The sequence below is a fragment of the Rattus norvegicus genome, chromosome 16, assembly GCF_021556685.1.
Source record: "Rattus norvegicus strain SHRSP/BbbUtx chromosome 16, alternate assembly SHRSP_T2T, whole genome shotgun sequence".
Taxonomy (NCBI): domain Eukaryota; kingdom Metazoa; phylum Chordata; class Mammalia; order Rodentia; family Muridae; genus Rattus; species Rattus norvegicus.
In genome coordinates, this window is record NC_141549.1 from 72526039 (window position 1) to 72545128 (window position 19090).

Consider the following 19090-nt stretch of genomic DNA (forward strand, 5'->3'; position numbering starts at 1 on the left):
CTAAAGTGGAGGCAGTCTTTGCTGTGGTCTGCATTTAAAAAAAATTGCCTATAAAATTGTGTCTGATCACGTGGTATCTAGCTGGTGATACTGTCATGGGAAGCTTTTAGGAGATGGGCCCTTGGTCTAGGAAGCAGTGTTATGACCTGGCATTGGACATGGATTGACCAGCAGTACAGGATGAACAGCCACATGTTAGCACTGTATACCATGCTTTCCGTGTTCCCTAACGTGTGAGCCAAAATGAGCCATTACATTGCTCCTGGTTAGGCACTTGGTAGCAGTAACTGCAGAGTAGCTAATACAGTCCTCTGAGGCAGGAGAATGCCCATCCCTCATTGGTCCATGTCTTGCTCTGACCTCACAAAGAACCATTGTGACAGATGGCAGCCACCTGCCTATATAATGCACTGCCCAAGGCTGGTTGCTGTCCTTCTAGTGCAGAGAGCGGGTTGGTGGTGATTTGTGAAACTTGGACTTTGGTAAAAATTTTGGACTCGGATACTGGTGAACGTTTTGGACTCGGATTCTGGCAAAGGTTTGGACTCGGATACTGGTGAAGGTTTTGGATTCGGATTCTGGCAAAGGTTTGGACTCGGATACTGGTGAACATTTTGGGCTTGGATTCTGGCAACGGTTTGGACTCGGATACTGCTGAACGTTTTTGACTCGGATTCTGGCAAAGGTTTGGACTCGGATACTGGTGAATTTTGGACTCGGATTCTGGTTACATTTGGATTTCCCAGGTAAGCCCTTTATCAGTTACTTCTTGAGGTTTTCTGGTACTTTTTTTTCATTTTAGTTTCTTTAATTTGTCTTTCATTTTAGACATTCATTTTTACATAATTTCATTTCTTCATTAATTATCTTCAATTTGTCCTTTTCTATGTACACATTTTCATTGACTCATTTACTTTTTAGAGTTTTTGTTAATAAACATTAAGGATATATAGTAAGACATTTCAGCAAAACATTACTGTATATGCACATAATGTACTTTGATAATATTCAGCTACTCGGACAACCGGTACCCCTACCTCCTCCTTTCTCCTTCACATTCCTAATCAATTTCTTTTAGTGCAGGCCCCTTCCACTACCTATGCTTCAACAGCTGGGAGTCAGTATCTGTGTGGGACTTGATAGGGTGATTTCCAGATCCATTCTCTTTTTAAAAGGCAATTTTACATTCCAGCTGAGCATGTGAATCTTGTCCTCTGTTTCTATGCATTATTGTTAATCAGTTGGTGGGTTTGCACCACTAGTAGAACTGGATGAACCCATCTTGATCAGGAAGTTTGGTTTATTAAATGTTCTTGAATTCTCTATGAGGTATTAAGCACTGGAAGGATTGTTGTGTCTGTGTTAATTATACTTATTTCTTGTTACTGTAAACACTTGGCTTCAGTATCTGCTTGAGTCAGTCTCAAAGGATAAATCTAGATTCTTTCTCCTTTCTATTTTCATGAATAGTTTGAGAACCATTGGTGTGGGATTTTTTTTAATTAGATTTGATAGAAATCACCAGTGAGTTTGTCTAGTCTGGCCTTTTTCTCTTTTTGTTTGTTTGTTTGTTTGTTTGTTTGTTTGTTGTTGCTTTTGCCGTTAAGAGATTCTTTTAAATTATTATGTCAATTTTGTTTCTTTTTTGAAATTTGTTTGAAATTCTGTGAGAATTTTGCATGATATTTTTGGTCATATTTACTATTTCCCCTCCTTCCAGATCCTCCACACAGATTTTCTTGCGCTTCAGATTTGGGTCTTTCATTTTGTTTAGTTTCTGACCATCAAGTACAGTTTCTCTTGTCCTTAGGCTCTTAGATATGTGTCCTTCCACAGAAGAGTGGTCTGCCCAAACTCTTCAGGGGCCACACCCTTAAAATTGGTAGCTCCCTGTCAGCTATCAATTCTGATGAGCTCATCATCTAGGTGTGTGATTTCTTGTCCACCTCCCCTCTTCATGCTGAGCTTTTGACTGACTTGAGCCTGAGCAGGTCACAATGCTGTAAGATCTTATATGTAACTGCCCTACTGTGCCCAGAGAGCACTGTTCCTCCTTGCCATCGACTGCCTCTGGCTCTTACAAACTTTCAGTTTAGATGTTTTCCCTCTTCTTAGTTCTTAGTTGGTAGTTTCATGTGTGTTTAGAGGTTCATCAATTTCTTCAAGATTTTTCCATTTCACTGGAAAGTTTGTAAAACTTCCCTAGTGATTGTTTATCTGAATTTCTTCTCTCTGATGTGATGAATGCATATCTTCCTACTTCTACAAGTTATTTTGGTTAAGATTGCATCAGCTATATTTATTATTTTTTTCTTTTTTTTTTTCTGGGAGCTAAGGACCGAACCCAGGGCCTAGCGCTTGCTAGGCAAGTGCTCTACCACTGAGCTAAATCCCCAACCCCTGCTATATTTATTCTTAAAGTAAACAAATTGTTATGGGAGCAGTTTGAATATGCTTGGCCAAGGGAGTGGCACTGATAATAGGTGTCATGTATGATGATGTGTGGCACTGTCCAGTGGCTTTTGTTGTCCTACTCCTAGCTTCCTAGAAGAGTCAGTCTTTTCATAGCAACTTTCTGATAAAGATGTAGGACCCTCAGCTCCTCCTGCTCCATGCCTACCTAGATGTTGCCATGTTCTTACTTTGGTGATAATGGACTGAACCTCTGAACCTGTAAGCCAGCTCCAAATAAATGTTATCCTTTATAAGAGTTGCCTTAGTCCTGGCATCTAATCACAGCTATGAATTCCAAACTAAAAGAGCTACATTGGTCCTTGCATTACTTTAGTCTCCAGTTCCTCAATTCATATTCTGAACTGGAATTCTAATTCTTTTGGATTTGGCTTGTTCTTATATTTCTATGAGTTTGACATACATCATTAGATTATTTGGACCATCATTTTGTTTGTATCAGTACAGGAATTGACGGCTATAAATGTTTCTATTAGACTCACTTTCACTCACTTTTATCTTGCATCACTAGTTGGTGTGGACAATCGACGAAGATGAAGAGGTGGCAAGTGTGTCAGGACCTCAGGTCCAGCCCCTTTCAGGAAGATGCCTTAACAGATCATTACAGAATACTAGCAAGCCTTGGCCAGGGAGGATTTGGGGAGGTCAAACTAGCTTCCCATCTCCTCACCCAGACAAAGGTAGCTATAAAAGTTCTCCCCAAAAGCAATAAAAACCTCCTGCTCAAATCCGAAATTGAAATCATGAAATCCCTCGATCACCCCCATATCATTAAACTTTTACACATAATTGACACCAACGAAAACATTTTCATCGTCCTGGAGCACGCGGTGGGAGGAGAGCTGCTGACCAGAATTGAGGACTTTGGATACTTACCCGAGGAGGAGTGCAACAGACTGTTTAGACAGATGGTTTTAGCACTCCAGTACTGTCACCAGAGAGGGATCATACATAGGGATATAAAACCAGAAAACATTTTATTGGACCACAAAGGAAACGTAAAACTGAGTGATTTTGGATTGAGCACCAAGATAGTCATGGGTCAGAAGTTAACAACATTGTGTGGGACCCTCCCTTACTGTGCTCCAGAACTGTTTAATCTTAATGGATATGATGGCCAGGCAATCGACGTCTGGAGCTTGGGAGTTGTTCTCTACTATATGGCTACAGGGTGTCTCCCTTTCCAGGGATTTACCTATCAAGCAATAAAGCAGAAAATCTTGTCAGGAAGGTACTCAGTGAACTTCCGGTTGTCACCAGACCTCTGGGATGTGATAGCCAAATTGCTAACTGTCAACCCTAGAGAAAGGCCAAGAGTCCATGAAATTTTAAGATTTAACTGGCTTAAGAATGAGAATGAAGTTTCTCCCAGTTCATTAGGAGGAAACACTGACAGCCACCCTGACCCCACTATACTGGTCATGATGGGCGACATGGGGTACGAGCAAGGTCAAATAAGGGAAAGCTTGAGGGAGCGAAAGTTTGACCAGGTGATGGCTACTTACTTAATGCTCAGGGAGAAGGCATGCTCAGAAGACAAATCCATCAAAACACCTCATCCCACGCAGTGTGCTCAAACTTTGAAAAGCACAGGGTCAACCACTGAAAAGCAGACAACTCTGAGGAGGGGATCTAGTCTGCCTACCCTTACAACCTTCTATTTACCCAGCAAATTAGAAAGTCTTAACAAGGAAAAAAGAACTACAATGAGGCACACTATGCCACCTAACTTGAACTGCTTCAACAAATCAGAAAGTCTTAACAAGGGAAGAAGAACTATAGTGAGTCACACTATTTCACCCACCTTGAACTGCTTCAACAAATCAGAAAGTCTTAACAAGGGAAAAAGAACTATAGTGAGGCACACTATGCCACCCAAGAAGACAAGTCCAGTTCGAAGAATCTGCCCACGGCTTCACAAGTCTTTCGGCATGGGGAGTGCCTCAGAAGATAGCTCTAAAAGAAATTCTTCAGATCCATCACTGACAATCTTCTCCTCTCAATCATTCATGAGTGCATTCAAATATGGCTCTACCTATTCAAAGAGGAAGGCGTTCTTACAGTGTATCTTACATTATCATGCCTCCCAGGAAGAAGACCAATATAAGACCACCATCATACCGAGTGGAAAGCTTAACACAACTGTTCCACCAAACTCCCTTCAGGAGGACCAGCCCACAGGACACCTCCATAATGTGCTTACAGCTGGAGCAGTGGACAACAGGAACTTACAAGAGAAATCACCACCATTCTCTACCACGGCGACCAAGGGTGAGGGTCCTGCTATAAAAGAAAGAGAGTCCATCCCATCCTCCCCACGTGCTCCTCGGGAACAATTCCGTGGCAGGAGTCAGACTCCACCCAGGGCCCCCTTTAGAAGGCGTGTCTGGAAGACCTTGAAGAGTGGCTTTCTAAAAGGACTGGGGAGTTTATGTTGCTGTCTACCGATCCAAAAGAAGGTACACCCCGCCAGCAACAGAGTCCCACCTATGAAGTAAAAGGAGCCATGGAGGCAGTCGTGGTAACAGGTAGGTGTACAGGCTACAGTACACCTCTACCCTTAGGCTTTCATATTTTAAATAGTGTCACTTTTTAAAGAAAAAAACATTTATTTACTCTATGTGCATGGAGGTTAACTAGCCAGAGTCATTTATGTCTTTACACTATATCTGTCTTGGGGAATGGATTGAGGTCTCTAGCTTTGGCAGCATTTCATGGAACTATTTACTAATAAATGGTATGTTTTGAAATAAACGGGTTATAAGAATATACATTTTAAGGTTTGGTGATAACACATGTTCACACAGACAATCCAGTTCGACTGTATCCTTTGTGAGGACCTAAACCACATGGAGAGAGCAGAGGAGAGTGTCTGGAGCCTCAGTGGGAATGCTGGAAAACAGTGGCTGAAAGGATCAGTGAAACACTGGGGAGGAATGAACTTGAGGTCCCATGGCAGCACAGTGCCAGCAGAGCCAAGCATGAGTCCTGAAGTTTTCTCCTAAGTGTCCCCATTTTGTGTCCTTTTACAGAGCACTTGGAGGCACAGAGCTCCCTGCAAGATACCAGAGCACGAAGATCAATTTGCTGAGCGCACAGACAGGCACAGAAGAGAGCCAGGAAGTTCCCATGGTTGGGTGAAAGTCAGAATTCATCTACATCACAGTCTGAAACTAATGGACAACTCTTTCTGTCTGCTGATTAATAGTGTGTGTCTGGGTGATGTCACACCCTTCCCAGATCCCCTGAGACCTGAGGGCTGAGAAAGGGTTCTGGGAGAAAGATCTAAGCTCTTGATTTTCCTTACACTTCTAGGTTGGTTTTCATGATGGCTGCTGGTTCCCTAATTGTGCCTGCCAACTGAGGTGCTTCATAGGGCTTAGAAATGCTGAAAACAAGGTTACCATGGCATGCATGTCATCATCAAGAACACAAGCCTTACAGGACTTTCCAGGCATGGTGAGATCATCAGCTGCCGGTCTCCAGATGGACCTGTGAGACCTTAGAAGAAACAATGGGCAGTGGAAGCAGTGAAGGACCTCAGAGTGCCTGACCTGTATGTGCAACATAACTGTTGCTGACCAGATTGGAGCCAGAAACAGAGCGAAGATGGTGCACGGATGGTCCATCTAGCACTCATAATGGAAGGAAGAGTTTACACTAACAGGTGAGTTTCTTGCTTATGATCCAGCTCTCAAAACCATCCTGGCTTGTTAGACAGCGTGCATCTAACCCACCAAGATTCAGAAACCTTCACAACTCAACCCATTTGGTGAGTTATTATTGGTGAGCGTGCCTGGTGCGGTGCAGCCTGAGTCATCTGTGTGAACGCTTCTGCACATGATATCTGGACAGACAGGAACACACACACACACACACACACACACACACAATTTCAAATGTTCTTTGTCAGTGTTGCTTCTAGTGAAACTTGTTTGAAATGGAGAGAATCTGCATTATAAGCAAAGTAATAGATTTCCTGTTACTATAGTAATCCCTCCAAATCAGTTCTCTTGTCTACACCCTCATCTGAAACATTAACCTCTTCTATTGCTTCATAGGAAAAATGTGATGTCAAACACACCACAGTGCACACTATGGCAGGGCATCTCAGATCAGGCACGGTGAAGCCCACCATGTGTGTTTGAGTGGAGACAAGGGCAAGTCTGGAACATTGGATACTTGAAGTCTGAGCGGGAGCTGCTTCTGAGCATGACCATGGATAAGCACGTGGGGATGGAGAAACAACTAAGGCCCTCTGTTCTGATGACAGGGGACTTCCTTTGCAGGGCTTATGGTCTCCTGCCACCCCCCACACCTGAGGAAACTCAGGGAATTAAATGGTCAGATCTGTACTCCTCCTTACTCCCATACTCACCTATGCCCTGCCTTTCTTATTTTCAACAGCATCGAATAAGATCAAAGCTGTTTTCTCTCTGATGCCCTGTAGGGATGTTGCTGTCACTGCATTTGTCTTCGGGCATCAAGTCAAGTGCCTTTATGGGGTTTTTGCCCTATGACCCTGTGCTTCAGCTACCAAAGGACTCTTGATCTCACACTCAACAAGGGACAGAGCCTGAGACCAGCTACATCTGCATGGTGCTTAGGGCAGCAGATCCTCCTGAAGCCCTATGCACTGGATGGAAAGTGAGAACACAGGGGCTGCTCCCTTGCTCAAGACAAAGGAAAGGCATGATTGGCTAACACTTGTGATCTTTCAAACACCCCTTGTTTTCAGGTCTCTTTGATGTAAGAGGTCCCTGATGATGTGCAGAGAAGTAGCAAAAGAGAAGGAAGTCGCATCGTCAGCCACCTGCACTGGAAGCGTCATGGGAAGTAAACTGTGTCCTGCTCTCAGGAACACCCAGCAGTTTTCCCTGACTGTTTGTTGTGCAAGAAGAGTAGATCAGTCATGGTGGAGAGCGTCCTCACTGGGAACAGTTCCTCTCTCCACCAGGAGTCATGTGATCCGTGTAAGGTGCATCTCAGGTCACCTCCATCCACCAACTCCACTTCTGTGTAAATGGGGCAAGGAGAGTCAGTTGGTGTTAATGCTCTCTCAATCACTTAGGAATTGACACCATTTTCCCAGTAAAACAAAGTCTCAAGAAATAGTGCCATATGCAAGATTAAGACATATATAACACTGACAGATACTGTACAGGGGCAGTGGGGAACACTTTTATTGGGTGCCTTCTAAAGCCGTGGCATCTACCAATACCTACAGAAATGAACCATGAAGATGGCCCATAGAAAACAGTTCTGATATTGAAAGGTTAAATAGTTTCTGATTTTAGGCATTGTGGGCTCGAGGTAATATCGGCCATTGAGGATATCCACGGAGAGCTGGGTTTAAGATATGCTTAGGCACAAATGGAACCAAGAGTCTCGTATGCTGCAATCTGGACAAATCTCTATGGTGTAAACAACTCTGAATAGAGAGGCTGTTTTTTTTTTTCTAGTAAACTTTTTCTGTTAGAACCACGTGTTGTGGTGTCCTATTTTATATCCGTATAAACATCCTGATTTTGGAAGTAGTTAGCATGTCTATCTTCCAAAGGCACCATTTTCCCAGTGGTGAGAACACCTCTAATCTGCTTGATGCACTGAGGTCTTCATCCAGTGCACTGGATCTCTGCAGTCTTCTTCCTCGAATCCTTGCCTAGACTGCATCCTAGAGACATCTCTCCATCCTGCTATTGTTTATCACTAGTGGAAATTTGTGTTTTACGCTTCAACTGGGTAAATTTGCTGTCTGTTTCATAGTTTATTTTTCTCAGCATAATGTGCCTAGAGTCTATTCATGTTGATGACAATTCTCAGTATCCTTCTCCCATTTTTCCTATATCCCCCCATTATTTTTTTAAGCAGGTCTTGCTGTATATCCTAGCCTGTCTTACAACTCATTGCCCTACTGCTCAGAATGCTTGGGACTTTGGTGACATGTTTGTGCCTCCTAAATTTGAAGGCCTAAATGCATTCTTCCTGAATAGACATGTGGATGCAGGACAGGCACCTTGTTAAAGGATTAGGCTTTAATTCATTTTGAAATGCTCCCATTACTCCCTATCTCAGTATCTTCCAAAAGCTCCTTATAATGGGACAGCGAGATAGTCACCAGTGCCTGACTTCTGCTCACAAAGCACTGCCGTTGTGTAGCATGGAGTCTGCTTTATCCACAACTTGTGTTTCTGCCCTGCCATTCATATCCTGTGGAGAAGGCAGAACTTTCTTCAGGGCACATGGATGCTCAGTGCTGTCCTGTGAGGCAGAGATGGAGAGCCTTCCATGATGACAGTAGCCTTGGCCTCCTGAAACCAAAGCACTGTGGGAAGAAACTATAAACAACTATCTCTTCCTGTGGAGACACAGCCAGCACGCACCACTGGGCAGGTCCCTCTAGGTGGTGTGAGGGATCCTGTACTGTATGTATCCGTTCTCTGCACACTGGTTGACTCCATAGCTTGGCTGACATGAATAGTTCTCTGGGACAGTACACAAGTGTCACTGACATTCTGACATTCTTTCCTTTGTCCTGTACCCAATGTTGGGATGCCTGGATCTCAGGGAAAATATACTTTCCCATTTTGAGGATCCCCACACGTGGTCTTAAGGGAGTTGTATAGATGTTTGATGTATCAGCAATGTGCAAGTATTTCCAATTCACACTCAGGCAAATTTTTGTCCTTTCACACTAGATTCATAGGGTAACCTTTATGAGAACTCCAATGGCAGCTGACTCTACTCGAACAAATGCACTTCAATTTGCAGATTCTAACCTATGTCTCTCCTCTGTCTGTTTCCCTACTTGTCCAATAGCAATCCCAGTGGACCAGGTCCTCAAGGTCTTCAGTCTCTTTGCAGTTGGTTGTTACACAGGCAGAACTACAGAACGAGATCCACTCTTCTACATTACATGCTGTTTTATTGTTAACAATTATTTGAAATTTACATAGAATATTCCATTCCACTCTGGGCTAAGAACAGAACTTGTTTCTGTACAGAAAGAAAGAAAGAAAGAAAGAAAGAAAGAAAGAAAGAAAGAAAGAAAGAAAGAAAGAAAGAAAGAAAGAAAGAAAGAGAGAGAGAGAGAGAGAGAAAGAAAGAAAGAAAGAAAGAAAGAAAGAAAGAAATAAAGAAAGAAAGAGAGAGAGAGAAAGAAAAAGAGAAAGGTTACAAATGGATAACTAGAATTTGTATGAATTTTTGTCCCTTCCCAAACATCTCTTAACTGTGTGATGATAAATAATTATGAAGATGCTGAAACAGGAGACTGTTCAGCTACTTGGATCTTAAAATGTACTGTGGATAAATAGGGGCTCTATTTAAGGAATAATTTGAGTGCCTTTTAGAGGATTTATCTACTATTAGAGACCTGGGGAAAGTAGCAAAACCAGAAATAGGTGTCTATCAACTTCCGAGGTAGATGCCATGAAGTGCTTGCTGACAGGAGCCTGATACAGCTGTCTCCTGAGAGGCTTTGCCAGATCCTGACCAATATAGATGTGGATGCTTGAGGTCAACCATCGGACTGATCACAGGGACCCCAATAGAGGAATTAGAGGAAAGACTGAAGGAGCTGAAGAGGCCTTATCAATGAGAGGGGAGCCCCTTGGTTCTGGGAAGGCTTGATGCCCCAGTGTAGAGGAATGCTAGGGTTGTAAGTCAGGGATGGGAGGGTGGGTGAGCAAACCTCATAGAAGGAGGATAAGGGAAGATGGGATAGGGCATTTGCAGGGGGAAATTTTTGAATGGTGATAACATTTCAAATGGAAATATGATATATATCCAATTAAAATATATAATGAATAATCTAAACAGGAAAAAAGGGATAATTTGAATGCCTTCTATAGGATTCCTCTACTATTAGAGAACAAGGGAAGGTAGATATCACTCTATTACCAGAAATAGTTGTCTATCCCCTTCTGACATTAGAAAAGTTAAGATGTCATTTAATCAATACAGTTGGATCTTTCTGTAGCTGTGAGAATATGGTCCACCCTCACTACAGAGTTAGGCAATGGCTGAGAAGACTGCAAGACATTAATTAGCATCCCATCCACAGTTATAAAAACCCTGTAGGATGTTGCTGTTACTGCAGCTTTGTGTCCCAAGGCGGCATGTGTAATGCCTTTACTGTATAAATAACCCTATGACCCTGTGCTGCAGCTATCAGAGGACTCCTGGGAAGACACGCAACAAGGGACAGAGCCTGAGACCAGCTACATCTTCGTGGTGCAGAGGGCAGGAGAAGTTCCTGGAGCTCTACACAGTGGAAGTAAGCTGAACACACAAGTGATGCCTCCTTGCTCAAGCCATGGGGAAGGCACATGGCTAACACTTGGTGATCTTTCAAAAACCCCTTGTTCTCAGGTCTCCTTCATGGAAGAGGCCCCTGAGATTAGCAGAAAAGTAGCACCAGAGATACAAGTCGCATCATCAGCCACCTGGACTGGGAGCAACATGAGAAGTAACATGCATTCTGATCTCAGGAACACCCAGCAGTTTTCCCTGACCGTTTGTTGTGCAAGAAGAGTAGATGAGTCAGTGTGGAGAACTTCCTCACTGCGAACAGTTCCTCTCTCCAACAGGAGTCAAGCAATCAGTGTAAGGTGCATCGCAAGTGCCCTCCATCCACCAACTCCACTCCTGTGTAAATGCGGCAAGGAGAGTCAGTTGGTGTCACTGGTAACTCAGTCACCTAGGCACTGACACCACTTCCCCAGAAAAAAAGTCTCAATGCAAGGTCAAGACAGCAGAAGTATATGACAACAGATATTGTACAGGGGGAGGGGAAAACCCATTTTTTGGCTCCATTCCAAAGCAGTGGTATCAACCAATACCTACAGAAATGAACCATGAAGTCGGCCCATAATAAAAATGGTCCTCTGTATTTAAAGGTGCATGGTTTCTGCTTTTAGGCATTGTGTGTCTGAATTAACATTAGCTACAGAGGATATCCACAGAGAGCTGGGTTTAAGATTTGTTTAGGCAGAAATGTCTATCCTTAGAATCTTGTAGAAAGTGGCAATCAGTCTATAACCAGAAATAGTTGTCCATCACCTTCTGACAGTAGAAAACTTAAGAATGTCATTTAATTGATACAGTTTGAATTTTCTGTAATTGTGACAGTTTCTTACATGGTCTGCACAGAGTTAGGTAGGCCATGGGTGAGAAGACCACAAGACTAAATTAGCATCCTGTCAACATCATAAAAATCTGGAGTTTGCGGAGTTGGAAAGATTCATTAAGAGCCTTTTCTGCTGATAAAAGAGGCTGGCACTTCACCTCCCTGTACACACCCAGGGTGACTCACAACTGGTATAATTTCAGCTCCATGTATCCAACACATGGGCCTCCACAGATACCTTCACACACATGCACATGGAAAACTTGCATTGCACGAAGAAAACTTGCATCTCCCAAGTTTATGTTAAGAACACCTTTGACCGAATATAGGATTCCACTAAGAAACTCACGGTTGGAGCACAAGCCCTGAGCCTCAGAAGGCAAGAGCCCATGCTCTAGAGAATCACACAGGAGCATCTCTGAGGACAGTGCCATGATATGCCCAGGGTCACACAAAGACAAAATGGTGCTGGAGGAGCCTGAACAGGAATGCCAAAGATTTACCCAGCTTGTGTTGCTGCCTCCCAGTGCCAGAGACCACCATGCTTGGGTAAGAGCAAAGTGATTGTAACCTAGTAGATTTCTGTACGGTATGCACTAGAGATATCCACTTGTGTGCTGACTGGAGGCACCATCTGTCAACTAAAACTGTTGGCTTATCAGCAAAGGGCTGGAAATAGGAGGTGGGACTTCCAGGACAAGATTGGAAATACAGAAGAGAGTCAGAGGTGGAAGACTCATCCTACACAAATGCTTAGTTGTACCTCTGACATCACGGAGTGCTAACTGAGAACTTGGCAGAGACAGTTTAGTTTAAATGGGTTAAATAATTCATGAGATAGTCAGAAAACAAGCCTAAGTTATGGCCTAGGCATTTATAACTTAATAATAAGCCTCCAAGTGATTATTCAGGAACTAAACTGTAGGTGGGAAAGCCTGTGGCTACAGTGTGCTATGAAGACTGTTCCCTTCCCTCAACAAATTATTAATATCCATATTCAGGGGCTTGGTGATAATATATTGTCACCAATGTATTGTCTGAGTAAAAAGTCCATCCTGTCCTGCCCTACATGAATTCCTCAAACATTGGACTACATGTAGACAGCAGAGGGCAGTTTCCTGAGGCTGGGCAAGGATGCTAGAGAAGAGTGGTTAAATGGAGCAGTGGATTACTCTGGAGGAATCAGCCTGAGAGGCCATGCCAGCACAGGGCCAGCATACACAAGCATGAGTCCTCCAGCTTTCTGACAATAGGCCCCTTCTTTGTGGCTATTTCCAGTGCTCTTGGAGACACTGTGGTCCCGGAGGATGATACCAGAGAGTAGAGAGCATCTTACTGAGGATACAGACAGTAGCACAAGAGGAGAGAGCCACGTAGGAATTTCCAGTGGCTGTGTGCTATTGGGATTAAACTAGAGACAAAATTATTTTCTGAGGACCGAGGGAAGATTTTGGGAAGTTGTTCTGCCCATGTTCTTTCTGCCCATGCCCTGTATGTATAGCCATGCTGGGCAGCAGTTCCAGAATAGCTATGCCCCAGTTCATTGCTCTGCATTGGACTCAGAAGCCCCTGGATAAATGACCAAATAGTCTTTGTTTCTGGTCCTTAGAAAGGGGGAAGTGTCTCAGAGGCTTCTGTACTCATAGCCCTTGGCCTCAGCCTGCTGCTGCCCAGAGTCACCATAGGCTGTGTCAAGGGGTGCCTGGTCTAGGGCTCCTGAGATTCCTCCCAACCCTTCACTTTGTCTGCATGGCTTCATGGTTTAGTAGGTGGCATAGGACACTGATATCAATGCCAAAGCACCGCCATGGAGGCCAAAGTCCAACAGACCAGACATTTGAGCGCACTGCAGGACTGTGGCCAGCGTCAGGATGCTGCCCTGGAAGACACCAGTGCAGAGCCCTTCATCTGGTGAGGAGCCATAGCCCAGGCCTAGCAAAGGGAACTATAGACTTCATTGAGTTCTGCCTCAGCTCCTTATACTTCTGGGCACTGTGTGCCCAACTCACCCCCTTGTGGAGCTGTCACCCTGGGTACAGTTCTCAGGAGGAGCAGAAGGTAATACTGTCAGCTTCTCTATAGCCAGCTACAGCACACTGGAGACCTTGGAGAACAATATGGCTCTTAAGTCACATGAGCAGAAGGAGAAATGGGATTGACACCTCAGGAAGAAGCCCCTAGATTCAAAGAACTGCCCATCTGGAAAAATTTTCCTGAAGAAAACACCAATGGCTTATGCTCTAAGATCAAGAATCGGCAAATGGGATCTCATAAAACTGCAAAGCTTCTGTAAGGCAAAGGACACTGTGGTTAGGACAAAACGGCAACCAACAGATTGGGAAAAGATCTTTACCAATCCTACAACAGATAGAGGCCTTATATCCAAAATATACAAAGAACTCAAGAAGTTAGACTGCAGGGAGACAAATAACCCTATTAAAAAATGGGGTTCAGAGCTAAACAAAGAATTCACAGCTGAGGAATGCCGAATGGCTGAGAAACACCTAAAGAGATGTTCAACATCTTTAGTCATAAGGGAAATGCAAATCAAAACAACCCTGAGATTTCACCTCACACCAGTGAGAATGGCTAAGATCAAAAACTCAGGTGACAGCAGATGCTGGTGAGGATGTGGAGAAAGAGGAACACTCCTCCATTGTTGGTGGGATTGCAGACTGGTAAAACCATTCTGGAAATCAGTCTGGAGGTTCCTCAGAAAATTGGACATTGAACTACCTGAGGACCCAGCTATACCTCTCTTAGGCATATACCCACAAGATGCCCCAACATATAAAAAAGACACATGCTCCACTATGTTCATAGCAGCCTTATTTATAATAACCAGAAGCTGGAAAGAACCCAGATGCCCTTCAACAGAGGAAATGTGGTACATCTACATAATAGTATATTACTCAGCTATCAAAAACAATGACTTTATGAAATTCATAGACAAATGGTTGGAACTGGAAAATATCATCGTGAGTGAGGTAACCCAATCACAGAAAAACACACATGGTATGCACTCATTGATAAGTGGCTATTAGCCCAAATGCTTGAATTACCCTAGATGCCTAGAACAAATGAAACTCAAGACGGATGATCAAAATGTGAATGCTTCACTCCTTTAAAAGGGGAACAAGAATACCCTTGGCAGGGAGTAGAGAGGCAAAGATTAAAACAGACACAGAAGGAACACCCATTCAGAGCCTGCCCCACATGTGGCCCATACATATACAGCCACCCAATTAGACAAGATGGATGAAACAAAGATGTGCAGGCCAACAGGAGTCGGATGTAGATCTCTCCTGAGAGATACAGCCAGAATACAGCAAATACAGAGGCGAATGCCAGCACAAACCACTGAACTGAGAATAGGACCCCCGTTAAAGGAATCAGAGAAAGAAGTGGAAGAGCTTGAAGGGACTTGAGACCCCTTATGAACAACAATGCCAAGCAACCAGAGCTTCCAGGGACTAAGCCACTACCTAAAGACTATACATGGACTGACCCTGGACTCTGACCTCATAGGTAGCAATGAATATTCTAGTAAGAGCACCAGTGGAAGGGGAAGCCCTTGGTCCTGCTAAGACTGAACCCCCAGTGAACTTGATTGTTGGGGGGAGGGCAGCAATGGGGGAAGAATGGGGAGGAGAACACCCATAAAGAAGGGGAGGGGGAGGGATTAGGGGGATGTTTGCCAGGAAACTGGGAAAGGGAATAACATTCGAAATGTAAATAAGAAATACTCAAGTTAATAAAAATAAAATAAATAAATAAATAAATAAATAAATAAATAAATAAATAAATAAATAAATAAATAAAAACAAAGAACTGCCCATCTGTGGAGCTGAGTAAGAACAGGCAGCACCTAGAGAGGGGCAGTCCAGGGCAGGATGAGGAACCCACTTGTGATGTTGGGACTAAGATGGTCCCCATTGCAGCACTCCAAACAGATGTGCTTCCAGCCAGCCCCTGGCACCAGATAGGCCCAGCCCAGAACCAGCAACAACAGTCCAGCCAGTCCAGCCAGCCCCAGTGGCCTCCCCTGGCTCAGCCTGCTTGGCACATTGATCACTTCTAATCTTGAAATGTCTATGCCAGCCCGGGTGCCCACTTCTGTTTCCAGCCAGATAATAGCTCAGCCAGACCCAGTGCTCACACCTTGCTCAGCCCTGCATCCCACTTGTGGCACTTTCAGGCTCCAGGCTGTGCCTGCATTCCATCCAGGCTCCATGGCATCAGTACCACACCCACTGCAGTCCCTGCTGACCTCATGTCACCTCTGCTCATCTCTATTGACCTTTTGGAACTGTTGCCAACCTTTGTGATAATGGACCACACTGTGTCCCTGTGACCAGTCCTGTAGGGCTACCACAGGACAGCACTGCCCTCCCCCCACAGTCTCTGATAGTCCAATGCCTGCAGTGCTGGCCCCCTCAGACTCTGACCTTGCAACTGCTCGTCTTCCTACCTTCTGCCTTTCAGGCCACTGCTGCTGCCCCCATTGGGCACTCTTGGCCCCACGCCAGCAGAGCCAGTCCCATAGATCTTCTGGTCTAGCCTAGCTGCTTGTCACAGTCATCAGTAGGCCCCAAGCAGCCTCAGCAATTAGCGGAAAGCCCAGAACAAACTAGTCCTCCCAAGCCTGCCCTACTGAGTCCTAGACAGGCACAACAAGGGAAGTGCTCACATTTTAGCCTGGAGCAATTACACATACAATTACTCAAACAGCCTTTCGTGACCCCATAGAAGCCCCTGTGGTCACTTCCAGGCCCAGACTGGTCAAGAAAACCCCAACCATTCCTTCCTCTTCCTGATCGCCCTTCACTTGTGGGGCAGCCAGACCTGTTTCCTCAGACTGTTCTGAGGCCCCATCATCAGCTGAGATGGCAGTCCCTGCGGGGACTGGTTGCTCCATCACTCCTGGCCTTCAATTTGGGGCCATCCCTTCAGGCCCTTGAGGTCTGACTGGACTTGACAATCTGCCTCCAGGGTGGCCCACCAAGCCCCATCTGTGAGTCCTGGAGCCTGAGGCTTGTAGATAACTTCCTAGGTGAATTTGGTATGCTACAGTTGGACTGCACTAGTGGGAACCAGCTCTCTTTAAGCTTAAGATGGTTTCCCAGGCTGATTCCAAACTACTTTGGCTGATTGGGCCTATGGCATCAGAAGGAGAGATAAACTCCATGCCATCCCACTCTCCCCTCCACAGGTGTCAGGCCTCTTGGTGTTACCATGCTCCTCACATGTCCTGGGCGAGGTTACACAGCCACACTGAGGACTTGGAGCTGTTAGGATCCCTCAGCATCTTTTGGTGCCTCAAATCCAACACTGTCTTAGCAACTTAGTCTCTCATGCATGTATGCAGGTGTGAATGTTGTGTACATGTATGCCTGTATGTGGTAGACACGTGTGATGAAGGCCAGTCTAGGCCTCAATCTCCTGTTTTCCCCCTCATTCCCTCTTCCAACCAATGTATTCCCTGCCCCTGAACACAATGGCTTAAGTGACTCAGGGCCACTTAAGTGGTTTGGTTTGCTACAGGTCACAATTTTCTTGGCTGTGGGTTAAAGCTAATGTCTACTCAAAGATCCTCCAGCTACATGAGAGATGTGAAGGGGTGGCGACTCAGTGGCTGCTTCCCCACCTCTCAGGGCTCTTCCTCCACCTCAGAGGCATGGTAGGGCAACTGGAAGCCCCTCTCTGGACTCTCTACTCCATTACAACAGTGCTCAGCCCTGACTTTGACACCTGTTACCACGGAGACATCTTTGGCCCTGCACCTGTCCCACATCCCACACTACTTGTGACCAGGAGTTGTTTATCCCCTCCCAGTCCCATCTCAGGGCAGCCTCACCCTGGAGTCCAAGAGGCTAAACTGAGCCCCTGAAGGGGAAGTGACCAGAGCAGAGGATGCTACTAGACTTGGAGCTTCTGTGCTGGCTCCCTGGGGTTCTTTGGACTAAGTGGGCCAGGACCCCCAGTCTAACCTGGTTCCTGTTTACCCTGACGAGCCCTGTTCTGTTCTTTAGCCTCTGAACTGAGAATTTGGAACTTATTTTTCTGATTTTAAAAATATAAATGCCATGGAATTTTTATAACAAAAGAGGAGGGGGGGATTAAGCAGAAACTTCTGGTTTCTTTGGAAAGTTAGTTATGTCAAATGATGTTTTGCTGGGGCACATAGGTTAAAAGATGTCTTGCTAAATCAAACGCATGAAAAACATTTTCCTGGAGCAGACTCAGGTAATGGATGTTTTGATATAGCAAACAGGTAAAAGGACGGTTGACAAAAAACTATAAATATGACCCCACAGCCAGTGGAAAACAAGCATTGAGGAGTAAGGCTGAGGCTCCTGAAATCCCCTCAGAACTGCAATGCCTCTGCTCAGGAGGCTTCCTCTTACAGTGGTATGATACCTAAGCTCCCATATCTCATGATGTCCTTCCCTTGGGACACTGTCTCTCTTCAGAACTGTATGGTTCCTGGGACCTGAGTCTCAGGTTGCTCTTCCACTGGAGAAGAAATTCTTAAGAATCTTACTGTGCAGTTGGAACTCCTGGGTATCAGGCCTTCCCTGGTAGAAAGAGTGCGAGCTGGATCCTTGGAACTAGGCTTGACATGGTGAGAGAACACTACTACAGAATCACGTATGACCTTGAGGGAAGCTTGTGGTCAGTCCTGGGTACTGAATCTACACTACGATGAGTGCGCATGCGTCCACAAGAGTACTGAGCCTCACCTGGGCACATCCTTGGTTTAGCAACCTGGGTATAGCTGCTGACATGCTTGTGGCATTCTGTCTACGAAGGATGCAATGAGAGGTAGTGTAGAGGCCAGCCTTGGATACTGGATCTCCAGTGAGGTCAACATACAGTGGGACAGGCATAGGACTATGGGCACACATAACATCCTTGATATTGGTACTGTCATGGAGAGAATGTGCAGGTGGTCATTGTGAAACAATGATCTCTGGTGACTCATGGCTGTTGCCCTCTTAAACTCTCAAACCTGACAGAAGAGTTGTGAAAAGCTAGTCCCTTTAGTTGTCTGTAATAGATGATGAAGGGGCAGATTCAAGGGGTCCACCTCTAGCCTGGGATAGAAAGACAGATAACTGTTGATGGGGAAGGGTACGCTCAGGCAGGGAAGATGGCGCCACTGTGGACAGGTTTTGCTGGTCACAGCTAGCAGAGGTGTTGCTGTTTTGACAGACGCTGCCCATTTGATGTCTTACATCTGTGGTAGGCTGGGCATGAAGGAAGGGCCAGCAGCTGCTTGGATGGATTTTGTCACACAATGTTTAGGGACTACATTGATATCCAGGAGGCCAATGTGCATAATAGGATCAGTAACAGGAAGGCCATGGGGATGCTGTCCTCAGGGCTCAGGGCACTGTCCTACATCTGATCTTAATTAAGGCTCAAGAACCAGGGCTCCAATGTCCCCTTTTCAGCTTTCAGATCAGGATGTAAAGCTCTCAGGTA

General features: G+C 45.0%; 2 protein-coding genes and 1 pseudogene across 1 annotated transcript; all 3 read left to right on the forward strand.

Moving 5' to 3' along the window:
- Erich1 (glutamate-rich 1) overlaps positions 1-19090 on the forward strand; it is a gene marked incomplete at its 5' end in the record, with an annotated part of 52793804 nt that overhangs the window by 41655479 nt on the left and 11119235 nt on the right.
- On the forward strand, positions 458-11365 carry Smok (sperm motility kinase). Its single transcript, NM_001100944.1, is given in 8 exon segments — positions 458-746; positions 2984-5000; positions 5505-5679; positions 5788-6139; positions 6534-7119; positions 7211-7445; positions 10642-10750; positions 10846-11365. A coding segment is annotated over 1 exon segment (1965 nt). The 5' UTR covers positions 458-746; positions 2984-3005; the 3' UTR covers positions 4971-5000; positions 5505-5679; positions 5788-6139; positions 6534-7119; positions 7211-7445; positions 10642-10750; positions 10846-11365.
- Positions 13410-16634, forward strand: LOC108353106 (uncharacterized; annotated as a pseudogene).